The sequence below is a fragment of the Convolutriloba macropyga genome, chromosome 12, assembly GCF_964194025.1.
Source record: "Convolutriloba macropyga chromosome 12, txConMacr16.3, whole genome shotgun sequence".
Lineage (NCBI taxonomy): Eukaryota > Metazoa > Xenacoelomorpha > Acoela > Convolutidae > Convolutriloba > Convolutriloba macropyga.
The window spans coordinates 31,851,665-31,878,403 of NC_134479.1; the positions used below are offsets into that span (position 1 = coordinate 31,851,665).

General features: G+C 33.6%; 1 protein-coding gene across 1 annotated transcript in view; it reads right to left on the reverse strand.

Annotated features, from left to right (window-relative positions):
• Positions 1 to 26,739, reverse strand: part of LOC142351230 (uncharacterized) — a 100,976-nt gene that overhangs the window by 57,588 nt on the left and 16,649 nt on the right. The window contains exons 3-8 of the mRNA XM_075403366.1: positions 25,337 to 25,489; positions 24,980 to 25,165; positions 20,927 to 21,028; positions 20,347 to 20,488; positions 6,610 to 6,756; positions 5,643 to 5,827 (exon numbers count right to left, since the gene is read on the reverse strand). Coding sequence (XP_075259481.1) covers positions 5,643 to 5,827; positions 6,610 to 6,756; positions 20,347 to 20,488; positions 20,927 to 21,028; positions 24,980 to 25,165; positions 25,337 to 25,489 — 915 coding nt within the window. The remainder of the gene's footprint in view (positions 1 to 5,642; positions 5,828 to 6,609; positions 6,757 to 20,346; positions 20,489 to 20,926; positions 21,029 to 24,979; positions 25,166 to 25,336; positions 25,490 to 26,739) is intronic.

Here is a 26,739-nt window from a genome sequence, read left to right on the forward strand (position 1 = left end):
CATTTCAAAAAATTCTTTGTATGATTTTCGATAGTTTGTAGATAACTTCAAATTATCGTACTTTCTGTTAAAAATTGAAGTCTCCTCACATCGGTGAACAAAGTTTTTGATTTTATAAAACCTGTGCAAAAATAATAATGAGTATTTCGAATTGCTTAATGGTTTGCAGAGCTTATAGTACGCAGTGCAGTCAATATATGCGATATATTTGATTAAAATTTCAAGCTGCAGCTCTTTGGTTATAGTCGAGTGAAGTTGTTTTCATGGGTTGATCACGGGTGATTTCATAACCCTTGCCTTATTTTTGGGAAAAATTGTGGGTTGCTTATGTTATTTGTTTCACCAGATGCTCACGAAGCAACGCAGTGCCAAGCAGAAAGGAAACCAATTTAAAGGATAGTCGGAAATAATTGAAAACGAAATAGAAAGTAATAAGTACTCAGAATAAATTAGCCGTTACAAGTGATTATATTCAAAACATGGGGGCTTTTTACGCCAGCTGTGCTCCGCACAGGAAGTGTTCCAGTCTATAAAAAAACCGTTTTTTCATGAGAAAAACAAGTAACTAATACGTATAACTTAATTTTTCCCGGCTAACGGCTTCAAAACGTAGCGAAGATAACTCGTTAATCAAAAATCCACAATACGTGAGTCTTCAAACCCTTAAACTGGGCGAAAGACCGACGACAGACAAAGCAACAAAAAACATTGAGAAAAAGGACAAAATCGATATTTGAAAAGGTGACATCAAAGGTAATAACAAAATAACACAAAGGTAACACAAATGTCTCAACATTGGATAGTATCAATCTATTGGCCTGATCAACGACCGAAAGTATACAACAACCATTAATGAAACCACTCAAGGAAAAAAAGTGAAACAAATAACAAACAAATGAAGTAATGATTCAAAAGAATCACTCGAAAACTGTTCGAAAACAAATATTGGTGAAGTAAGAAAAAAGATAAGCTCCTAGCCGAAGCTACCAAATGGTTTCTATTCTGTTTAGCAGGATGACCGCAGAGCAATAAACCGCACAAAAAATGCTTACGTGGTCGATAATATAAAAATTGTTGTGGTCGATAAAACGGGTCAAACAACTCAATAGGTTGAATTTTCAGTTAAAATTGGAACTCAAAAGATACAAAATTTAGCTCGTAATTATAGTAGTTATCTATGCAAAAAGATACCGAGAAAATTTAGATTACCTAAAAAATTTTTACTTGATTGACATGTGAACATATCTTAGTTCCAAATCCCGGAGGTGACTTTCTGCAACATTTCATTGAAATCATAAATAGCCCAAATACAATCGAGTTTATCAGTCGGAGGTTGGTGGATGTTAGTCAGGTTTCTGTGGGTGGGAGAATTTACTTCTGATATCTGATTGATATGTCATAAGATAATGATACCGCCAAAACATCAAAACATTATTAGAATCGAGTTTAGTTTTGTGGTCTTTTCTTATCAACATAGCAACAAAGTTCGTCCCGTAAGTTCTTCTTTCGTTTCTTGAAAATTTAATATCGAAGTTTCATCTTGATGTGAAGCTTCATTTTGATGTGAGGGTCCCAAGTCTGTGTTCTGAAGTTGTAGTTCTGATTGAGATTTGGTCTCGTCCAATGGTGGTTCAGTTTTCACATTGTCGTCTAGTCTCGCAATTTTGTTGTCGCTCACTAGGCTAGACCGTGTTCAGTTTTCGGGCTTTATGAAAGATGTGTTCAAGCGCTTCCTGATGATGAAGGTAGCAGAGCTGTCTTCGTAATTTCATTGACCTTGAATAGAATGAGTTCGCACAAGTCGAAATCTGCTATTGCTGGTAGTCTCACTCTGCGTCCCAATAGAAATTCAAAGGGAGTTTTGCCCCTCGTCTTTGAAGTGTTGCGATGTGTCGTCAGTGCCATTTAGAGGAATGCTCTAAATGACGCTTTCAGATCGGGACTTTACGCTTGAAGTGCCCTCTTCACTGTCTGAACTGCTCTTTCAAATAGCCCATTAGCTCTTGGATGAGGGACGAGTTATTCCATTTTCCTGATTTCTATTGATTCACACCGCTGTTTTAGGTCACAACCTACAAGATCAGGGCCACTATCAGATACTTAAGTTTTTGGTATTCCGAAGCAAAGATATCACTATGATAGGTTTTAACTGTTTCTTATGTTCTATTTCCCACGGTGAACGCTTCTATCCAACCAGAACCCGCGTCAACAATTACTAAGATTTTGCCTTGTTCCTTAACTTCCAAACGTAGGCTTCTGGCCACGTAGAGAGCCTGTTCATTTGACAATTCTTACATTTACTAAAAAAAATGTTGAACGTCTTGGGTAATGCAAGGCCACCATGCTATCATTTTGGCTAAAGCCTCAGTTGCATTTTTTACAGGATGTGTTTCATGCGCTTTAGGCAAAACCATGTGTCTTAGTTTGGGTGGAATGAAAGGAACAAAACTTCTGAAAATGATTCCATTGTGTAAAATCAGTTCATCTTTCTGATGTTAGAACCCTTTTTCTGCTTCTGAACATTGTTTCCAATTGCCGCTTTTGGTTCGTTCCATTACGTCCTGGAAGACTCTGTTTGTTCCAAGTTCTGTTTTGATTTTCTCTTGGGTCATCAAATCACTTTGAGTGAGGTAGATGTTTTTGAATACGAAGCACACTCGATCGTTGTCGGATTTGTCTGCGTCAAAATCCATTCTGCTCAAAACATCCGCGCAGGGTATCTGCTCTCCTGGTGATACATATATAACTGGATGTCATTCTTGCAAAAAAAAACGCCGCTTATAGATTTTTCAGAGGCGTCAGTAGTAACTGTTGTTTTTTATTGTAAACTATATGGCTGTACACATAACTATCTGGCTGTATGGGTTAGCACATAATTCATTTTTTTGTCTTCAAAGACTTTTTGCTGCATTTTGCCCCATGAGAATGGGCCACTTCCAATGCTATTTATGGGTGTCTTTTCTGTTGCAGATTCAGGAATCATTCTTCCGTGAAAATTTGCTAGCCCAACAAAGTATTGGAGTTGTCTGTTGTTAGTTGATGCTGTTGCATTCTTTATTTTTTCAACATGTTTGGGATCTGGTACTATTCCTTCCTTTAAAGTGGAGTACCGCTTTTAAAAAACTAACGCTATCGATTGGTTTTGAGTTAGATTTTTCCCACTAATAGTAAAGTCTTTCCCGCGTAGTCTGACTCTTGACTGCAAGCATTTTCCTGTTGAACTGCTCCATGGTTGTTCCATAGACCAACACATCGTCTTGAAGGACCACAACACCTTTGATTCCTTTGAGTGTTATTTTGATGCAATTCTGGAGGGTTGAAGAAGAGTTTTTCAATCCCCTAGGTAGTAGGCACGTCTTCAACAGTCCCCGAGATGTGTTGATTGTGCAAATATCTTTTGCCTTTTTTTCCAGTTCAATTTAATAATGGGCATCTGAGCGGTCAAATTTGCAAAATTATGAGGCCCCATGTAGTTTGTGGAAGCTCTTCTCCATGTCTGGTATTGGGTAGTCCTCATCCATGACCTTGCCATTGATATACACTTCCAAGCGTACACAAAGTCTCAGTTCCCACTCTTCTTTCTCTGCCAAACCACTGTAAAGAGGTAGAGGTATGTTTCTGGCTTTACAGGACATTGGCTGTGATCCTAGTGTCAACTTCACATGAGCTTTCTAACTCTTCACAGCAGGTAGGTGTTCGGTTGTGATGTTTTTCACAGCGTGTTTGTGTAGAAGGTCTCTAACAAGTAGTCCGAACTCTATCAGAGTGCACAACTGCTAGTTGTTTTTGTGCGTGCTTGCTTTCGTTCCACTCAACGTCACAAGTAAGTGATCCGAGAAGCATTACTTGATGACCATCATAAGCTTCGAGATGTCTTATCTTACCAAGCAACTGAGGTTTACCAATCTCAGTCCAACAGTTTTTGATGATATTACTGTGCTATCTATACCTTTGTCTACCTGCATCTCTACTTTGCAGTTATTTATTAGTTTATATTCCCATGTCGCAGACATGCCAAAGATTTGTTCTTTAGTATAAAACTTTCCCCTCTTTGATGCAGGAGATGCTTGCTCTGAAAAGACATTGTGTCAACGGCGTAAATCATTAGTTGCCCATTTAGGTTGCCTTAAATAAACAACACTATCAGTTTTTATTTTATTCGGTAGAAAATCACCTGAACAGGAAAAACATCGAAAACGAAAGTCAGACCTGACGCACGTTGACAAAAACTTTTTAAATACTGCCTGGTCTTTAAATTGTCACCCCATTTGTACTTTGATCACTCCTTTTTGACCTTGTCGCAGCTTATAAATAGGAGGAGATTTAAAATAGAGTTAAATTTGTTTAGTTGTAAGCGTTCTGATAGTGAAATATCGAGAAAGATGTAAACGTTTTGAAAATTTGCGTCTCGGTTATTTTTTGAGAAGTTCAAAGATTTATAATGTCTCTTCAACAAAGCATTTAGTTTTTTAAGATCTTTTCAATGATTCCACATTTTTATCTCTCCGCAATAGATATCGATCGGTTAAAATTGATCATTCAAAAAAATCCAGGCTAGCATAAAGTCCCTAACCCCCAATTAAATTTGAGGGTCGGAACATTTTGAGGGTCGGTTGGTACTAATTTAATATCACAATACATGTTTTATAAAATAGCCGACAGATTTTCGGACAATAGTAGCCAAATAGACTGTTGAGACTGCTATAACAAGAGACAAAAATAAAGCAAAGGAAAATAATCGAGTAAGTAAGAATGTCAAAGTGAGACCATTTTGTTTTTGTTACTTGCTGCAGTTTTTCTGAAAAATCTTTTTCTTCGATCAAAGTATTAACCTCTCAAGCAATAGGAGCAATAGGACTCTATGTTAGGATAATTCCGGTAAAAAATAAAATTGGCAGTTTTCATCCTATTAGCCATGAAGGTAATGTGTTCGTTTTCAGTCTCTTGTTTTACAACACTTTGAAATTCTAAGCTCTTGTGACTTTGTTATGTCATCTGGTAAACATTGGTTACAGTTTTTGTTACGACCTCTAAGGTTCTTTTAACCTTCAACAGTTAGTTTTTATATTTACGTGGCATCAGCAGCCCAGTCAAACAAAATTGATACTATTTTTATTGCAATATTGACAAAACTTTGGACGCCTTATCATGCTCCTGTTAAACTAAGTGTACATTGCAATTGTTGAAATGGTTTGACAAGCAATTGGTAATAATCATAAGTTCTTGGAACATATGCAAAGATCCTACATAACTTGATCTTTCTCTGACGAGAATTTTATTAATTTCCCATCAAGATGGCAAGTTCCGTTTCACAGGAGATACCAGGTTATGTCGTGCTGGGACCTGACTATGGGTGCTTGTTAACTGTGAATGGGTTTTACTTTCTGATGTACTTTTTTGGGGAAAATCTGATGCGTTTTTCCTATGTCTTGAAATGAAATAATCGACTAGGGGAAACAGTTTTGGTTAAAGTTTTCAATGTTGGTTAACAGGACAAATCTGTGATGGTTGAACTTGGCGTATGAAGAAATTGAAACAAATAGATTGGGTTAAAATGGATCACCTATATATTTCAATTTTAATCGAAGTTTCAAATCTATTTTCAGCTCAAATTTCTCGAAAAATTACATTTGTTCTTCTACCTTTGGCACGTCGATTAAGCCACCGGATGGCAACTTTTTCTGTCTGCTGTCCAAAAGCAACCCTGGATCCCTTCCCATCTGGACCAGTTTGGACTCTATCTTCTCAAAGATCTCCTCATTCAGTTGCTGGCTTCCGGGATCCACCAGTTCGTTCACAAGGATATCACGCTCATCGTTGAGAGATCCTGCAGAATTCATATTGTTAACAACATGATCCTGGCAATTGAGCTACGTTATGCTCCGCCCAGTTATAGAGCACATGACATTACATAGTAAATCATTATGTAATAATACGGCACGTGCGTCTTGGGGTTCAAATAATATGCACCCACTAAGGGGCACGAACGGAAAAAATCCAAAAAAAGCAAATTAAACACGTGATGCTAACAAAGTCTTGATTGAATAGCTGTGATTTTATTAAAACCTCGCAACAGTCGCTAATTTCTCTCCAACCCATTACAGGGCTTCCACAACACGTATATTATATCGGGTATCAAAGATTTTGCAGCACAAAGCAAAATTTTGTAGAGGACCGACGCTTTTCAGCGCTGCATGTGAGCTTTTCGTGTAATATTAATGTGCATCTAACTTCAATTCAGTGATATGTGGGCGATATTTTCAACCAATCGGATGTTATCCATGCTTTGATGCTACGTGACTGATAATCAAATTGCTATAATTCCAGAACCCGGAAACAGTGCGACTGTGACCAGGAATTCAACAAATAAAAATAGCCGGAATTCTATCAGTTCAAATAGCTGTTGAATGCGTTTAATAATAAAAATAATATTGTTTCTGTCAATAAACTACAATTATACTATAAACGATTGCCACTTGTTAAAAGATAGCACCTTCGAGATCGCTGTTAGATCCGATGTAATTCGTTACGTCTCCTAAGCGGAAAAATAGAAAAAATAAAAGCAGTAGATGCATCGGGCCATCTAAAGTGTGTGAACTGGGCACTTACCAATCTGATTGTCTTTTTCCTCGATCTCTTCATTGAGTTGCTCCTGTTTTGTCTCCAGCTGTTCCTTGACCTCTTCTAGCAGCTTTTTCTCCTCTTTCAGTTCACTCTTCTCACTCTCAAGCTCCACAATTGTGCTCTCATTTGAAACTAAATAGAAACTTATATATGATCATAGCAGGTTCTTAAAATCTGGCAGGTTCTTTAAATCATTTTTTGTTTTCAAAGTTAGTTGGGGAAAAGTAGTTAAAAAGGGCCACTTCCTTTTATTCTATGCAAAACAAAGCTAAATAATTTTTAAATAGTTTTGCAGTATAATTAAACAAGGAGGCTCGGTAATGTGCGTTTTCACATATTGTTCCGATCCCGCTTATCCACAATTTTGGCTTAACTGTCTGCCAAAGGAGAAAGAGATTAAAAAAGCTTCCAAAAAATTGATCAAAAATAACTCATCAAAAATAACTGGTGTATAAAACAATTGATTCTCAGTCAAATCACTTAGTAAAGTAAAGAATGTCACATTAGTGGGCCGATGAAATCTGCCATTACTATGACTACGAGACAATACAAAACAAAAAATCAAATAGCAACATCAAACATTTGCATCCAAAACTCAATATCTATTTTTCTGGAAAAAGATTACATAATAATAAAGTCAAAATAACGTCAAATAAGGAAAGAAAGAAAGAAAGAATTTATTTATCAGAATCTCAATAAATACATAATGTTAACACAGCACAAGTTAATAAGACTCGGAAAGGATAGGTAACGGGATCATTCGATCCTCCTTGTCCTACCCATGGCTATTCACAAAATATTAAAAACGTAAACGCAAAAAAACTCAAAAGTTAAAAAATATCTATATTTAAAAAAAAATGAAGAGCGAGAGCAAATTTTTTTTTGAAAAAAATTTAAGATTTTTTAATGTATTTTTAGAAGTTTTTTTAATTTTTCGCAAAAATACCAAAAAATGCCTTATCTCGCATTCTAGAAGAGCCAGAGGGGTAAAATTTTTATTTGACTCTAACATTTTCGTTCTCTGAAACTATTTAATAGGTTTATTTATCACAACAATTAGGCTAAAAATCCAGTTAAACTCATTAAAATCTAATTAAACAAAACAGTTCGTACTTCAATCGAAAAACCATGGCACCAGTCCTTGATGAGACTCAGTAACAAGTAAAAGAAAGTGATCAAAAACGTCAAGTTTAAAAAATTATGTTTACGCTCCTTTTGAAAACAATTATCTAATAATGAAAACTATTAGATATCAATTAAAAAGATTAGGAGCTTTCTGCTCTCTCATACTTCAATATGATGACATTGAGACCAATTCTTGTCCAAAACATGATGTGTTTCTACAAAAATAGGACAAGAAACACAAAATTCCCAATATTTTTTAAAATTTAAAAGCAAAATTAAAAAAAAGTCCACTCCTTTCAAAAACACTTAAATCCAAAGTCATGAAAAAAGTTAACTACCAACTGACAACAGAAACAGGAGTTCAAAGATTTAAAATGTCTTTTCAACAAAGCATTTAGTTTTTTAAGATCTTTTCAATGATCCCACATTTTTATCTCTCCGCAAAAGATATCGATCGGTTGAAATTGATCATTCAAAAAAATCCAGGCTAGCATAAAGTCCCCAACCCCCAAATAAACTTGAGGGTCGGAACATTTTGAGGGTCGGATGGTACTAATTTAATATGAAAATACATGTTTTATAAAATAGCCGACAAATTTTCGGACAATAGTAGCCAAATAGACTGTTGAGACTGCTATAGCAATAGTCAAAAATAAAGCAAAGGAAAATAATCGAGTACGTAAGAATGTCAAAGTGAGACCATTGTGTTTTTGTTTCTTGCTGCAGTTTTTCTGAAAAATCTTTTTCTTCGATCAAAGTATTAACCTCTCAAGCAATAGGACTCTATGTTACGGTCATTCCGGTAAAAAATAAAAAAATACTATTGGCAGTTTTCATCCTATTAGCCATGAAGGTAATGTGTTCGTTTTCAGTCGCTTGTTTTACAACCCTTTGAAACTCTATGCTCTTGTGACCTTGTTAGGTCACCTCGTAATTATTGGTTACAGTTTTTGTTATGACCCTTAAAGTTCTTTTGAACTTCAACAGTTAGTTTTAATGTTTACATGGCATCTGCAGCCCGGTCAAACAAAATTGATACTTTTTTTTGCAATTTTGACAAAACTTTGGACGCCTTATCAGGCTCTTGTTAAACTAAGTGTACATTGCAATTGTTGAAATGGCTTGATAAGAAATTGGTAATAAGCATAAGTTCTTAAAACATATGCAAATATCCTACATAACTTGATCTTTCTCTGACGAGAATTTTATTAATTTCCCATGAAGATGTCAAGTTTCGTTTCCCTAGGAGATACCAGGTTATGTTTTGCTGGGACCTGACTATGGGTACTCGTTAACTGTGAGTGGGTTCTACTTTCTGATGTACGTTTTTGGGGGAAATTCTGTTGCGTTTTTCCTATGTCTTGAAATGAAATAATCGACTTGGCGGGAAACAGTTTTGGTTTAAGTTTTCAATGTTGGTTAACAGGACAAATCTGTGATGGCTGAACTTGGTGTATGAAGAATTGAAACAAATAGATTGGGTTAAAATGGACCAAAAAAGACGTTTCTTTGTTCATCCATAGGAAGCCGCTAAGACTTGCAATTGTTCAGAATTTTTCTTACGACTAGAAACGTCACATAAAGACAAAAACGAAAAATTTCAAAAAACTCAGATAGAAGGCGAAGTTGAAGCAGCTAAACCATATAATATTCACTGAAAAGCTGCTCAGTTCAATGGCTCCCTTTTTTAACGCTTATAATGTGATATCAGTCCCGTTAATATGTCAAGCCAAAAAATAACCTCAAAAATGGGAAAATGTCAAAAAATCAGAAATTTTAGTGAAAATCCGTAGTTTCAAGAGAAAAAATCATTACTTAAAACGTGAAACCGCACAAAATATTAAATTTTAAACCATTAGAAAAACAATGCGACTTGTCTCTTTAAGCTACTAGTTGAGCAAAAAAAAGAAAACTCGCAAAGCCGAGAAATCCACTCTTTATTTTGAAAACATGTATTTATCAAAGTTAAAACGACCTTTTTTTGAAAGTCCAAACTCTTTAAAATACCAATTAGACCTATCAATAATATGCTTCAATTTGATTTATTTTTTTCTGTGATTAACGTACAAAAAAAAGCAAAAAAGTGCAAAAAGCATCGACTGATTACAATCCGAATTATTTGGGATTGAATTCTTTGGGATTCAATTCTTCAACGAAAATGAGTCAAATTATTGCATAAATGACTATCACATAAATCAGTCAAATATTAATAAAACTTTACCAGCAAAACTTAGTTCGAGGACGCCGCGCAAAAACCGAAATTCAAATTAATCTTTTTTTGTACAATCTACGTTGGACGGGCTTTCTAATGATACCCCTTTATGCCCTCTATGTTGAATAAATCGATCGGCCGAAATTGACAATTGACTGAGCAAAAAACGGTGGCGGTCAAGCAAGCCGATAGGCAAAGAAGCTGTATATTAAAAAGCAAGTCAAGTAAGCCGAAACATTTGATGATACCCGTGTTTTAAGTTGCGCCCGGTGGGCGATAACCGGCCCGCGGTTTCCGGATTCAATCCCACAGCGTATGAGAGGCATGGGCATGGAGAGCGTACCCACGAAAGGTCTAAAAATTGACGTTTTTATTTCTTTGGTTCGTTGGAATACATTAAGCATTATAATACTATGCGCAGTATTGATTTTAACGGTTAACAATGTATTATTTTCGATAGATTACATAACCATTACAAAACTTTGAGCTTGCTTTTATGTCGGCTTACTTTGCGTTCACCAAAAAAAACGTTTGAGAATATAGTTCTTCCCCTACTAAAGTGGATCGGTACAATAGAAATCAGCTGTTTTCAAAGAGCTGCTTTTTGTTAAGTGCATTTTATTCTCACTTATGTTTCTGAATGATAGTAAAATTTAAAAGTAATGACGTATTGTCAGGAGCTAAACTTGCAAAAGTGAACACTTTAAAGCTCATGACGGAATTTTAAGACCTTGTAAGCGTTCAATTCAAGTCACTTGTAATTTTATTTGCAACAAGTGGGACCCGCGCAAAAACAGGGCTCCATATTATCCTTCATAAGTTGTATTGGATTTTTAGATCAAAGAAAATAGAACCACTATTGTAAAATTATTTTAGCAAGAAGATTGTGGCTTTCATTTTAAAGGTTCCATTAACAACAATTGTCCATCGTGTTCTTCACAGTTTGAAAACCATATTCAAGAAAAACGTTTATTTTTTGTCCTCGTCCTTTATCAAAGCGACATATAATGTTAAGAGTTTTTTGAAGATTAGTTCAGGATTTTATAGTTCGATATGAACAAAATTTTGATTAAGTTAAAAAAATTAAATCTTCGCTAATGAGTTTTAATTATTAGCGACAAACAATGAAAAAATTGTTGAACAGGCTTTCGGTTTTGCCTTTCGTACGAAGAATTCGATTTTCGCAGTTTTGAGGTTATGAATTTCAGTTAGTCACCTCCTTGTCCTTTAAACCTACGGAAATTGTTTTCAAATTAGAATATATGGTTTATGATATAAATTCGAGATTTTGAGAACAACGGAGTTGATAAAACTTTACAGTTCTCTGGTTCAACAAAAAAAAAACAAGCACATCTTTTTATCTTGCAAGTGTTATGATTCCGATTTTCCTATGAAATGATACCCCTCAAATAATAATAAAATACCGCATGTCACTTTGAGAACACACAGAACAAAACACACAGATTATGAACACCATTTCACTGATATCGTTGCAGTTTTACTTTTCAAAAATTTGGTCTAGAAGAAATGAGGTCTAGAATTAACGCTTATTTGATTTCACTTCAGTTTTTTTAGGGCCCTGGTGTTATTCCTACATTCCGCTAATCCTAATCAAATAAATTTATTCTTAATAGGAGATGAACACTGTTAAGATTACATGTATGATTCAAAACTTCAAAAATAGATTGACTTGAAAAATTCTCTTTTTTGTCCCGACGCTATGTACTCTAATGAACTATATAGCCAAACTCGCTTTTTTCAAACTAGCTTTTTTGTTCAGCCAGTTTTGGCCGATCAATATATTCATCGCAGAGGGTTGTGAGAGGAATCATTAGAAAGATCGTCCAGCGTAGATTATATAACTAATAATTTTTTTTAGTTTTGTATTTTCCAAGGTATTATCGAGGTGTGATTTTTTTTGAATATTTGTCTGATTTTCGTTGTTTTTTCATACTTTCCGTAATTTTCAGCAATTTTATGAAATAGAAGAGTATTCCTGAATTGATTTATACAATATTTTGGTTGAAATTTTGGCCAACTTTTTCAAAACAGCCTTTTTTCCATAAAATTTGCACGAAATAAGTTTCCTTAGTCCACTTTGTTTACACTTGCCCGATTAGCACGCCTAAGAACTGCTGACTCAATCTTTGTGAAGTTCAGGGAGAGCTAGTTTTACTGGCGTTTCCTTTGAGTGTGTTCTTGAATTAAAACTTTGCCGGTCTTTTCCCAATTTAGCTACATAATTATTCAAAATATGTACTTCTTTTTGATATATTGACTTTTGTGTCAAAGCATCCATGCCCACAACATTCACAACATTTATGACTTCCTAGATGAAGAGAAGCATTAGTAAGACTAGCTTTGATCTAATCATTGTTTTTTACAGACCCAAATAGTTCAGATTGTAATCCGTCGCACTCTTCTTTAAATTTTTTGCGTTTTCCACTTTTCTCATGATAATTACAAGGCAACACAATTTCAACCAAGGCTTACCAATAAGACGTCCAAATGGCTTGCCAAGGAGTTTCAAGCAAAAACACGCCCATTTTTTTTATTTCGAAAGCTTACGGTCGTTTTGACTTTAAAAAAAACTTGTTCTCAAAACAGACAAGGGATTGTGGAGCTTTGCCACTTTTTCTGTTGTCTGGTTAACTTTTAGCTCAAAGACAGCAAAAGCAAGTCGAATTGTCTTTCTAATGGATTGAAATTCAATGTTGATTTTGGCTAAACAATTCAAGTAATGGTTTTTCGGCTTTGATACTATGAGTTCTCACAAAAAACTACAGTTTTTTTTTCATTTCTCATCTTTGAGGTTCTATTTTCTGCCTGGTCACTCTATTGACAGGTCAGAAATAAAGATATTGAGGTATAAAAGTACGCTTTAACATTTCAATTTTAACTGAATTGATAATGGTTTTTATGGCTTCGACTCAGTCTTCTAGAAGATCTTTTTCGAAACTTTTATTTTTGTTTTTATTTGTCGTTCTTTTTGGAGTCATTTAAAAAATTTTGGATGAATGCAGGTCTTAGCGGCTGCCTCTAGATAAAAAACTTAACTAGTAAATTCAATTGATAGCTAAAGTTTCTCATGACTTCGAAATGAAATATATATTTTTAAAAAAAAACATAGATCGATGTATTAAATTTGCAATTTGCTGTTCTTTTATGCCCAATTCTTTTGTACCTAGTCTCATTAATTAACGGTCGCCCTTGAGATTTTTAGTGTTGATCAAAGGCATAATTCAGCCTATCTAACATATCTAGTGATTGTTTTGTGTTTTAGCGGCGTGTACTTTGGTTTTTCGCAAAGACCATTAAATTTTTGACATTTGACAGTATTTCTCGTTATTTATGTAGACGTATGACATTTCGAATTTTGACATATCCTAATGTTTTTTTGGAAAAGTAAATCAAACTTTTTTATCATTTCAGTTGAGAGCCAATGTTTTTATGACAATGAAATTCATTGATTTCGAAAAAAAAACAAACGTACTTTTTAATTTTTTCCGGTTTGTTCCTGTTTTGTCCACTTGTAACCTTGCCTCCTTATACAGAAATCAGTTTTCATATTTTGGTGTTCAAAGAAGTTTCAACTGATTGTATTTTTTAAACGAAATAAATCATAATTTTTGACGGCTTCGACACGGTTTTCTCGCAAAATTTAATTGAATTTTTGTTCGCCGTAGGTATATTTTAATTTGTTTTCGTACTTATGTGTTCGACATATTCTGGATAGTGCTGGTTCTCAATGACTTTATATTGAGATATAATTAGGCTTTAACCTCCTAAAAATCAATTGAAGTCTAACGGTTTTCATTATATGAACTTAGTTGTTTTCAACAAAAAAGAATAAACGAACTTTTTAAACACGGCCGGTTTTGATCATTTTTGTCTATTCGTTACTGAGTCTCATCAAAGACTGCTCCCATGTTTTCCTAGTGAAGTACAAATAGTTTATTTATTTGAGGTTTTGTTTGACGCTATTTTGAGTTTATTATTAAGCTGACATTGAGATCTGTATGCAAAATAATGTTTGTGGTTGTTGTTTGATTTTGTTGCTTGTTTTGTCTCGAGTCTTTGTAAATGCAGGGCTCACCGACCCTCAACTGTGGCATTTTATTCAAACACAAATTATTTTTGAACTGTTGAATATTTGAAGTTTTCTACTACTTCGTCAATTGCTGGACAGTTGAGCCAAAACTTTGGATTAGCGGGTTTGGTTCATTATGTGCAAACGCACATTACGATCCTTCTTATTCTTTCTGTGTTTTCAACAAATGTCATTCTGTTAGTTTTTTGCCGAAATATAACTTTTTAAAGCGTCGGTTGTCTTAGCTAATTCAAACTACAGTGAACTAGAAACCATCGTTTTGATATATGCAAGATAATTGTTCCGACCCCTCTATATAATAAAATGTTTTTCTTTGTTCAGCCAATTTTGAGCGATCAACATAATCATCGTCGAGAAATGTGAGTGGTATAATCAAAAAACATATCCAGCGTAGAATATGAAATTAAAAAGACTTTTTGGAATTTCGTTTTCTAGAACGAGTTCTCTTGGTTTAAACTTTTGAGAACATTAGACCGAATTGCGCTAATTTTATTCACATATTCCAGAATTTTTACCTGATAATTCGTCAATTTTACTAAATATGGTAAAAGTTGATAACGATAGTACTGTTGATTTTATTTTGAAAGTCAAAAATATCGTTGAATATTTTGATTTGATTTTTTTGGCTACAGTTTTTGCTAATTCATTCAAAAATCAGAATTTTTATCAAAAATTGCCCAAAAAAAGCTTCTGTACTCCACTTTGAGTAAGTTTGACGTAAGCACATACCCCATTACAACTAACATAATCTTTATAAACTACAAAGCGCTAGTCCTAGCTCCACTTCCATTGAGAATAGTCTGGATTTAAAATTTTGCCATTTTTTTGCTAATTTCACTCTATGATTAAGAAAGATGCAGCATTTATTGTTGATATTTTAAATAACACTTTATCTAGATTTATGACGTTCGAAACGATTGAGTGTTCTTAATGGACGAACAGTTTATAAAAAATTTTAAAAATTTTGGATGAATGCAGGTCTTAGCGGCTGCCTCTAGATAAAAAACTTAACTAGTAAATTCAATTGATAGCTAAAGTTTCTCATGACTTCGAAATGAAATATATATATTTTTAAAAAAAACATAGATCGATGTATTAAATTTGCAATTTGCTGTTCTTTTATGCCCAATTCTTTTGTAACCTAGTCTCATTAATTAACGGTCGCCCTTGAGATTTTTAGTGTTAAACAAAGACATAATTCAGCATATCTAACATATCTAAGGATTGTTTTGTGTTTTAGCGGCGTCTACTTTGGTTTTTCGCAAAGACCATTAAATTTTTGACATTTGACAGTATTTCCTGTTCTTTATGTAGACGTATGACATTTCGAATTTTGACAGATCCTAATGTTTTTTTGGAAAAGTAAATCAAACTTTTTTATCATTTCAGTTGAGAGCCAATGTTTTTATGACAATGAAATTCATTGATTTCGAAAAAAAAACAAACGTACTTTTTAATTTTTTCCGGTTTGTTCCTGTTTTGTCCACTTGTAACCTTGCCTCCTTATACAGAAATCAGTTTTCATATTTTGGTGTTCAAAGAAGTTTCAACTGATTGTATTTTTTAAACGAAATAAATCATAATTTTTGACGGCTTCGACACGGTTTTCTCGCAAAATTTAATTGAATTTTTGTTCGCCGTAGGTATATTTTCATTTGTTCTCGTACTTACGTGTTCGACAAATTCTGGATAGTGCTGGTTCTCAATGATTTTATATTGAGATATAATTAGGCTTTAACCTCCTAAAAATCAACTGAAGTCTAACGGTTTTCATTATATGAACTTAGTTGTTTTCAACCAAAAAGAATAAACGAACTTTTTAAACATGGCCGGTTTTGATCATTTTTGTCTATTCGTTACTGACTCTCATCAAAGACTGCTCCCATGTTTTTCTAGTGAAGTACAAATAGTTTATTTATTTGAGGTTTTGTTTGACGCTATTTTGAGTTTATTATTAAGCTGGCATTGAGATCTGTATGCAAAAAAATGTTTGTGGTTGTTGTTGGATTTCGTTGCTTGTTTTGTCTCGAGTCTTTGTAAATGCAGGGCTCACCGACCCTCAACTGTGGCATTTTAATCAAACACAAATTATTTTTGAACTGTTGAATATTTGAAGTTTTCTACTACTTCGTCAATTGCTGGACAGTTGAGCCAAAACTTTGGATTAGCGGCTTTGGTTCATTATGTGCAAACGCACATTACGATCCTTCTTATTCTTTCTGTGTTTTCAACAAATGTCTTTCTGTTAGTTTTTTGCCGAAATATAACTTTTTAAAGCGTCGGTTGTCTTAGCTAATTCAAACTACAGTGAACTAGAAACCATCGTTTTGATATACGCAAGATAATTGTTCCGACCCCTCTATATAATAAAATGTTTTTCTTTGTTCAGCCAATTTTGAGCGACCAACATATTCATCGTCGAGAAATGTGAGTGGTATAATCAAAAAGCATATCCAGCGTAGAATATGAAATTAAAAAGACTTTTTGGAATTTCGTTTTCTAGAACGAGGTCTCTTGGTTTAAACTTTTGAGAACATTAGACCGAGTTGCGCTAATTTTATTCACATATTCCAGAATTTTTACCTGACAATTCGTCAATTTTACTAAATATGGTAAAAGTTGATAACGATAGTACTGTTGATTTTATTTTGAAAGTCAAAAATATTGTTGACTATTTTGATTTGATTTTTTTGGCTACAGTTTTTGCTAATTCATTCAAAAATCAGAATTTTTATCAAAATTGCCCAAAAAATGCTTCTGTACTCCACTTTGAGTAAGTTTGACGTAAGCACATACCCCATTACAACTAACATAATCTTTATAAACTACAAAGCGCTAGTCCTACTTCCACTTCCATTGAGAATAGTCTGGATTTAAAATTTAGCCATTTTTTTGCTAATTTCACTCTATGATTAAGAAAGATGCAGCATTTATTGTTGATATTTTAAATAACACTTTATCTAGATTTATAACGTTCGAAACAATTGAGTGTTCTTAATGGACGAACAGCAATAGCAAGGCTGGTTTTGGTCCAATCTTGACTGTTACAATCCAAAATAAATTCGGATTGTAATTTTTTTCTTTTTAATTAAAGAACAGAACAATTCAAATCGAAAATCATTGCAGATAGGTTCATTTGGCCTCCTAAGCAGTCGAGAATTAATGTATCTATTTTTTTATTCGAAACAATATGGTTGTTTTAACTTTTAAAATTGTTTAATTTTTAAATTAACAAAGAAAGTATGCTCCTTCAATAAATAAAGTACGCTCCTTCTTCCTCCTCTTTCTTCTGAATAAAAGTTTAATCTTTTTATCGCTCTTACATGTTAAGTAATGGTTTTTGAGCTTTTGATAATACTAGATTTTACCATTTTTATCTTTTTAGGCATTGGGACATTTTTCTCAATTTGTCACATTGCCACATTATTGACAGTTCACATGTTCCTTTTTTGGCGTTCAGAATAAATCACAATTGAACATATAAATTTTTTTCAAGGAATAGATTAAGGTTTTAACGGCTTCGACAACCTTCTCTAAGAAATTATTTGAACTTTTTACATTTGTCTTTAACTGTAGTTTTTACTTTCTTTTTAGTCGTATGAAATCTCCTGGATAATGACAGGTCTCAATGACTTTGAGGAAGAATAAATGGGCCTATATTCTGATTTTAGTAGATAACTGATGGCTTTCATGACTTCGAAAACAATTGTTTTTAAGAAAAAGACAATTTTTAACTTCGTACTTTTGTTGTCTTCAGCCTATTTCTTATCTAGTCTCGATAATTATATGTAACATATGTCATTATTGTGATCGAAAGAAGGTGCATGTGTAAGGTGTAATAAACCACAATTCTAATTTAAATAGAGGGCTGGTGGGTTTCATGACTTTGAAAACAATTGTTCAAAGAACACCTATGGTTTTAACGGCTTCGATTCCCCTGTCTCGACGAGTTTAACTGAATTGTTTATATTTGTTTTTACTCTCTTCTTTACCTCTTCTTTGTAGTCGCTTGCAATTTCCTGGATTTTGACAAGTTTTTTTGGCTTTCTATGAGGAAAAAAAGAGCTTATGTTCTGATTTGAGTAGATAGCTGATGGCTTTCATGACTTTGCAAACAATTGTTTTCAAAATTAAAAAAAAAACAATTTAACCTGGCATTTCTGTTTCTTTTGTCTATTTGTTACCTACTCTTATTATTTACAAGTCGCAAAGTTGAAGTGTTCATAATCCAATGTTTTTAAAGATTTCATTATGAATTTACTGGCTTGGACATGAGTTTTTCGCAAAAAACTAAACTAATTTTTGAGTTTTCTATATTTTACGTTCTTTTGTAGACTTAAGCCATATTCTGAGTAAATACATGTCTCAAGCGCTTCCTTTGGACGAATAAACGAACGGATTTAATTGTTTCATTTTGTAGCTAATGGCTTTCCCGACTTTGAAAATAAATGTTTTCGAAAAGTACATAAGCATTTTGCCCTTTTTCTCTATTTTTGTCTACCTGTTTCAAATTCTCAGAAAGGGGAGGTAATTATTGGCATTCAAGGAAAGCTCAATTGAACATATTTGCACTAGCGAAATATGGCTTTAGGGCTTCGACGGCGTTTTCTCGCAAGTTTTATTCGAATTGTTTTGTTGTTTCTATTTGCTTTTCATTTGGTAACTGCATAAAGAATTGAATAATGACAAGTTTTGTTGAACTCCCCTAGGAAATTGTTATAATGTTGGATGTTTTTGATTGCTCTCTAATGGTTTTCATTAATTTGAAATTATTCATTGTTTTTTTAAAAAATAAGCCATTTTTTTTTTAATTTTGCTTCTTTTTTGTGTATTTGTTACCAAGCTTTATTATGGATTGGTTCCACATCTTTTCGAGTAAAATTATTTATTTAGTTTCAATTTAATCGGAAGCTCTTTTGACCTTGTTAATTTTAAGTTTGTTAAAGTAGACGTAATGTTATGGATGTAGTTATTGTTTGTGGTTATTGTTGTTTGATTTGGGTGTTCGTCTTGACTTGATTTCCTAATAATGGCTGATTTCATCAATCTAATGCGGCATTTTATACTCCACTGCTTTATTTGCTTTGGAGGCGATCTTTTTGTTCATACACATTGTTTCTGAAAAATACTTGATTGTTGGGGGTTTTCTATCTGTTCCTGATTTGGTAGACATTTATGCCAAAAAAGCGGATGAGCGGGGTCGGAACTTTATGTGCGAACGCACATTACCGAGCCTCCTTGTGAGTTATAGATTCAAGTTATAGTTTCAAGATAATCTGGAAAGGGAAGCAATTGGTTTCAGTTTTTCGTTTTCTCTTTTTGTGATAAAAATTGTTTTCTTTTGAAATAGCCTGTTTTCAGGTTAACAAATAGCAAAATTGAAATAATTATACGTCTCAATGAAAATCAAAGTTACATAAATTTTAAAATCAAGCTGTAGCCTTATTTAATTTCTTTTTAAGGTTTACCTTTTCATTTCTCCTTTGAAAATATTTTTTCTTTCAAACTTTTCTATTCAAGTTTTCTAGTCAATTTCTCTAGTGAACTTTGTCAAGTTATAATCTTCATTAATCAAACTCAGGGCCTGGTAAATACAATAATGAGGCTAAGATTTTTTTCTTTTTGATGCCAAAAAGGTGAAAATTGGATGCAGAAAAAAACCCGCCTTGCACATATGTTCCACATTTTTGAAAAAAAAAATATTAGAGAAAGTCAATGTTGAAGCTGATTTTTTACGACCTTGAAAATTGAAGGTCAGCTTTATTTTTACATAGTTCTCAGAAAGGCAGTGGGTGCGACAATCCTGTTCCATTTGTTTCAGTGCGGTTTCTTACAGCTAATTATAGTGTTTGATGGGTGCTTACTAACCGTTCATAAATGTATCTAACTCTAAATTTGAGTTGAAATAATTCAAAACAATATGTAAAACTGATTAAAGTCGTTTTTAATGGGAAAATTTTGACATAGGGCGTTTTCTTAAATGCACGACAGGTGTCAAGTCGCTACGACTATGATCGTGGGGCGTTTTAAATATAATGTCGGAAAATGCGCTGGAAAGCGCTGAAAATGCTCTTCCGCTTAATCAAACTTTAGTTTCAGCGCTTCGTTCTGACTCTTTGAGCATTTTCAAGCTTTTTTAAATAAAATTACCTCACAATTTCCAAATTACTCTTTGCGGACGCGCGCTCATACCTTGATGCGGGCCCTCAAACTTGAGGAGTTGTAAGAATTACGGATCAATTCTATAACCTGGAAATCAATATAACAAATATACCTAAATCGACTTTGAGTTTCTCGATGGTGTCATCTGCCGTTTGCAATTCTTCTTCGAACTGCTTCGTCTGTTGAGTGACGAGATCTAACTCCTGTCTAAGTTGCTCAACTCTCAACACAGGAACACACGTCTCCTCTTTCACCTGAGCAAACGTAGCAGTGATGACAAATTTTCAAGGATAACTTGCCTTATAATTGCCTTGAATAAGATAATATCAATTTTGCATGTTTCAAGCTTGTTACATTAAACAAACGTTTTGTTAAATTTGTTACTCTAGGTAGGCATGAAAAATATATTGTGGTGACTACAATCATACAGCTACCATTCAAACATGTACAATTGTTGAGCATATATTATATTTCAATAAAAATTACTTTCATAATTAGGATTTTAATTAATGAGCAATATCTTAATAGAACAACATAACAGAAAAGCATAATAGAACAACATTCCCCCCCCCCCCCCCCTATTTTGCTATTTGGGAGTGAAATACCTTCTGAAGATTTTCATTTTCAGCGGTCGAGGAGGGAGGGGGTAACTTTTTAATTACAAGATGCTAGCAGCTAAGATTCGAACTGACCTTGAGCTCAACTTGAAGTTCCTGAATTTCCTCTTTGTGTTCCACAATATCCTGCTGGAGTTGTTTGTTATTTGTGTGCAACTCAGACACTTGATTGTATAGCTAAAAGACAGTAATTGACAGTTGCAATCAAACTATTCTACACAAACCTGCAAGAGTTATAAAGTAAAAACTAGTTTCCCTACTTTTTTGTTGCTAGAGTTATAAAGTAAAAACATTGACATTTTTACAATTTCTGCAGACTAGAATGGCTGAAGACTTTTCTAAGATTTAGACCTGAATTAGCGTGTTAAAGTCAGCAAGATCATGCTTAAATTCTGTGAATTTTAAATCAAATTTCTGTTTTCAAGTTATTGAAATTATAGGTTTTGCTATAACTGGTGTTTGTAAAACTGAATTTGTTGCTTCTAATTCTACTGATTGGGGGACAGATTTTGATTATGGACATTAATTCTAGTTAAAAGTGAATTAAGCAAAGTGAAAAATTACCTTGACAAGAATTGTACAAAGTTGAATGATCTAGAAATATTTTTTCAACATTAATAAATCTAGATTAAGAATCAATTTTTACTTGCAATTTTTAGCCAAGTTTTTGTTCCGACCCCACTTGTGGGGTGGGGGAGGAACTATATACTCAAATGGGTTTTTTCTTTGTTCAGTAATTTTTGGCCGATCGATATATTCATCGTAGAGAAATGTGAGTGGTATTATTAAAAAGCTCTTCCAGCGTAGAAATCAAATTGAAAAGATTTTTTTGAATTTCGTATTTTTCGAGTTATTGAGGTTTAAAGTTTTGTGTGAACACGTGATATTTGCATGATTTTGTTCACTCTTAGTGTAATTTTTGTTCAAATTAAGGTTTTTCTATAAAAATGTTATTTCAAAATTACATTTCACATTACAAAACGAAAAAATTTTGTGTTACCAGAATACCGATAAAAAAAGGCTAGTTCTGGTATCGTGAGAAAATTTACTATAAAAAAAACTCGAATTCAGTTTGAGAGCTGTTTTTTAAGACAACTTTTCCTATTTTTAATTTTAATTGTTATTTAGTCACTTAGAGACTAGTCATTATCATATCGAGGTTCCTTTATTGACAAATCTCATTTACAGTCACATCATAAACAATGAACAAAAAGTTCAACTTCAAGGAAACGTTCATGTTTTTTTGTCTTCGACTCTGAGTTTTCGAAATTTTTAATGAAAGTTTCATGTTCTTTTTGAGATGTAACTAAATGTTGGGAGCCCTATGGCATAAACTCGCTAACTAAAATGCAATTGGCTTTCTAATATGTGTCAGGTAAACTTTTATAGTGCTTTGAGTGGACAGCTAATGGCTGTCAAGAATTTTGAACCATAAACAATATTAAACATATTTTCACGAACAGTAAGTCAGTTTCAGTAATGGCAGGAGACAGGACCCCGATCATATTTACTGAAACCAAAACTAATCTGGTAAGCTGTTTTATCTGCTAACTATTGGTTTTATGACTTCGATAATACGAGTTTTCGTAAATTTAAAAAAAATTCAGATTTTTTTTTAAATTTTGGTTCCTTTTGAAATCTTATCTCCTTTTGTTGGCACTGGCAGTCCCCATTGGCTTGATAAAGACCTCCAATGGATCCTAGATAAAATTTTCAGAGAAAAAAATATGGTTTAAATGACTTCGACACTTTCTTCTGAAATTTCCGCTGAATTTTTTTTGGCTCTTGCCTGTTTTTAGCGTCGTTTTCATAATCATAGGACTCGTTGTGATGTCTTATTGCTGATATATTGATGATAAACATCCTGTTCTGCCCATCCTGGCATAACATTGCGTCTTTTTTACTTCCGTTGAAAGCTCTTGAATTTAATGGCTGTTGAGACTTTGATAAACTATTTTTTAGAATTTTTTTGGACATTCAATAATCTTAAACTTAAATTCGCGAACCTTAAGTCAGTATCAGTAAGGACATGACCTCCTTTTTTTCTGCTGGAACTACAATGAATATTGCTAGTGGTTTTATTTTCTAACTACTGATTTTATGATTTCGAGGACTCGAATTTTCATAATTTTTTAATTTTTGTAATTTTTTTGTAATTTGGGTTTCCTTTGAAAATTAATCTTCTTAACCTCATATTGATAGTTCTTAGTGACTTAATAAAGGAGTTCAATGAATCATGGATAAAGTTTGCAGAGAAAACTTTATGTTTCAAATGGCTTCGACGCTTTCTTGCACTTTTCCACTGAATTTCTCAATTTCCACTTCAGCTCCTATTGGCTTAAAGAAGACGTTCAGTGGATCACTGATAAGTTTTTCAGAGAAAAGCCTATGGTTTCAAATGGCTTCGACCTTTTCTTCTCGCACTTTTCTAGTGAATTTTTGGTTTTTCCCTGCTTTTGTTGTTGTTTTCATAATCATAAGACTTATTTTGACGTCATATTGATAACCCAAAAATTATAAACAACCTTATCTCGTTATTGAGGCTTAACTTTGCGTATTTATTGATTTCCGTTGAGAGCTATTAAATTTAGTGGCTATTAAGACCTAAAAAAAAATTTGGACACTAACATTTTTCATGAACTATCAGTTAGTCTCGGCAATGACAAGACCACACTCCGGCATCGGAAAATAGTTCGGGAAGCGGTTTTATCTGCTAAATATTCGTTTTATGGCTTCGATGCCACGAGTTCTCATAATTTCAAAAAAAAATTTCGGATTCTTTTTGTAATTTTGGTTCCTTTTGAAATCTTATCTCATTATCCTAATATTGATAGCTCACATTGTCTTACAAATTAAACGTCCAAAAAATCATAGATAGAGAATTCAGAGAAACGCGTTTGGTTTAAATAGCTTCGACACTTTCTTCTCGGACTTTTTCTACTGAATTTTCGGTTTTTGCATATACTTGTTGTTGTTTTCATAATCCTAAGACTTACTGTGATGTCCTGTTACTGACTTATGATTGACAAACATCCTTGTTTTCTTATTATGGCATCACTTAGCGTATTTTTTGTCTTCTGGTCAAAGCCATTGAATTTAACGGCGTTGATTTAACGGGTATTCTCAAAAATTTCGTGGTTTTATTATTTTTGTTCATACTTGTTGATCTTTTGAAGTCATATTGTTAAACATTAGAAGAATACCATTGCTGCTATAGATTTATTTCAGATTACAAAATTTTTTACTATATTTTGTTTTCTTTTCCTGGCTTCGACACTTTTCCTCGCTCAATTTTTTTTGAGTTTGCTGTTTTTGCCTTTTTTTAAAATTCTTCTTGTAGTCGTAAAATGCTGACTGGTCGCATAGGCTTCTAATTGAGGATTCAATGTATGATGTTGCCAATGCACTCAGTTTCTAGCGAATAGTAGTAAAATTTACGATGCTGTTCGTTCTAAAAGATTTTTTTACTTTTAAGTTTTTGTTCTTTTCTTCAACTGGTAAATTATTCTCATCCTTGAGAGATTCCATCCATTTTTTTTAAAAATTCAGAAATTATTTTTCCATTGATATCATGTCGTAACTGATATTTTGTTTGTTGGACAATATGCATTTTCATAAAAGCTTTGTGAGTGATCAATATTTGTGTATATTTTTATCTTCTTTTATCATAGTCGCTGAAAAATTTTTATTTTGCTTATTTTGTTGTTTATTTTCTCGTAGTCTTTCAAATGGCAGATCTTTTGAGCGCTGTATTGAGACATGGTATTATGCAACTCCTCTAGTAGTTTGATTTTGTAACAATTTCAAACGTCTATTTTTAATTATCTCATCATTAGGTTGACAATTAAGTCAAAAATGTAGATGAGCTCGGGTCGGAACATCATGTGCGAACGCACATTAACGAGCATCGTTGTTGAAAATATAATTGCAACTCGTGGCCAAGAAGTGCAAGAGACTTTTAAGTGAAGAAAGCGACAGGATCATATCGCTGAATCACTGAATCAGTACTGATATTACATTGGCAGCTCGTCTTTCCTCGCTCATTAAGTGCAGTTCTTACGTTTCTTGGGAATACGGAAGCAACTTCGGATCTGAGCTTAAAACTCTAGGATATAAAAATCATCTTACCAAATCGCTCAAATCCTTCTGCCGTTCCTCGCGAGATTTCTTCTGTATTTTTTCACTGATTCCCTCCACATCAATGTCTACTGTCTTTCCAATCAGCAGACACAATTTGGAACCAGCCTCGGCCGAGAGTGAAATCCTCATCAGCTCGTCTACCATATCTCGTGGGTCGTGAACACTTGTCAGATCCTTAATTGAGAACTTTGATCTAATTCAGATTAATGAGATCTGATTAATAAATTCTGATTAATGAGACTATTTGTACTGAAATTGAATTGGCATTAGGTCCAGGCGGGCAAAGGATTTTGGGGTTGAAAATATATTTTGTTATCTTCTTCAATCAATGAAAGTAATTCTCACCCTGCGCATTTTTTCAGCCTGTTCAGACTGGCTCTGCCTGAGCTGTTCCTTAAGTTTGACAATTTCTTCTTCTCTCTCCTGGATTGCTAACAAGTTGGCCTCATGTCTGCTGGCGTCCAAAGCTGCCAACTCCGCTTTCAACTTCTCATTACCCTAAAAATCAATTGATATATATTTTCACAGCTGAGGAAGTGAAGCATGATAATTATTGAGTCAAAAAAGTATTTTCACGAGCAGCTTTAGTCAAAATATAACCTTGTCATGACAATTTTTGGCTGAGCTCTTTCTGTTGAAGAAACTAATCAAAATTAATGTAAATTTACCTTAACAGAGCTATGGTTAACTCAAGTTAAGGTAAAAATTAAAGTAAAAGTTACCTCAATTTTACCTTAATTTGGGTTACGGTAAAAATTTACCTCAACTTTTTCATGTAATTTTACATTAACTGTCTATTTTGTAACGTATCGAGTACCAAAACAACCTTTTTAGTATATTTTTTCCTTTACTGGAGTGCTATTATTTTTTTTATTGAAAGACAAAATTTTATGGCACAGAAATCAACAAAGAAGCAAACAAAACACGTCATTAAACAAAATGAATTTAACATCCTATCAGTGTCCTCCGATAGTTCGGGGTCCTTCTCGGAGGCAGTACTGATGAGGTGTACCTTGTACATGCTAAGCTGAGATTAACTTACATATTACAATTAGTTGGTCGATAATCTAACTGTAGGATATATTCACGGCATTAGCTCACACCTTTTTATGCTTTCAAGAAAATTCCATTGTGGTTGGTTTTATATGAGCTTCTAAGGTAATTGTAAATGAAAATTTTTTACCTTATTTAGATAAGATAGTTTTGCATTAACTTAAATCTGCCTTCTTACCATAATGTTCGCTAATTTTTCAAAAAATTACCTTAACACACCTTAATTTTACCGTAAAAGTTGTAGGAGAAGGGGGGTCAATCTCTAAGAACCGCCCTTCGCATCATAAGTATGTCCCCAAAACAGATTCTTTGAATCGAATAATTGAATACTAGTGAGCTGAAAGGCTCTAAAAGCACTTAACGCTCGGTGGGCGAAAAATCAAATGCGTCAGACGAAAAATTGGTCAAGCGAAAAAATGGTCAAGCAAAAAATTGCATAAAAAAGACCGACAGCACTAACATAATTGCTACAAACTTCGTTTGAGAGCAATTAAACATTAAAAGTAAAAAATTTTGAAAACTTTTCGAGTTTCAATTTTTCTTCAAGAAACGAACAGTTTGAAAAAAATCTCTTCGGCAATCGATTGAGTTTTTCAACAGATTTTTATAGGTACCACTTTTTTATGTCTCCGCAAAAGATATCCATCGCCTAAAATTGACTAAACAAAAAAGAGCCAGAGTAGCCTAAAACTCCT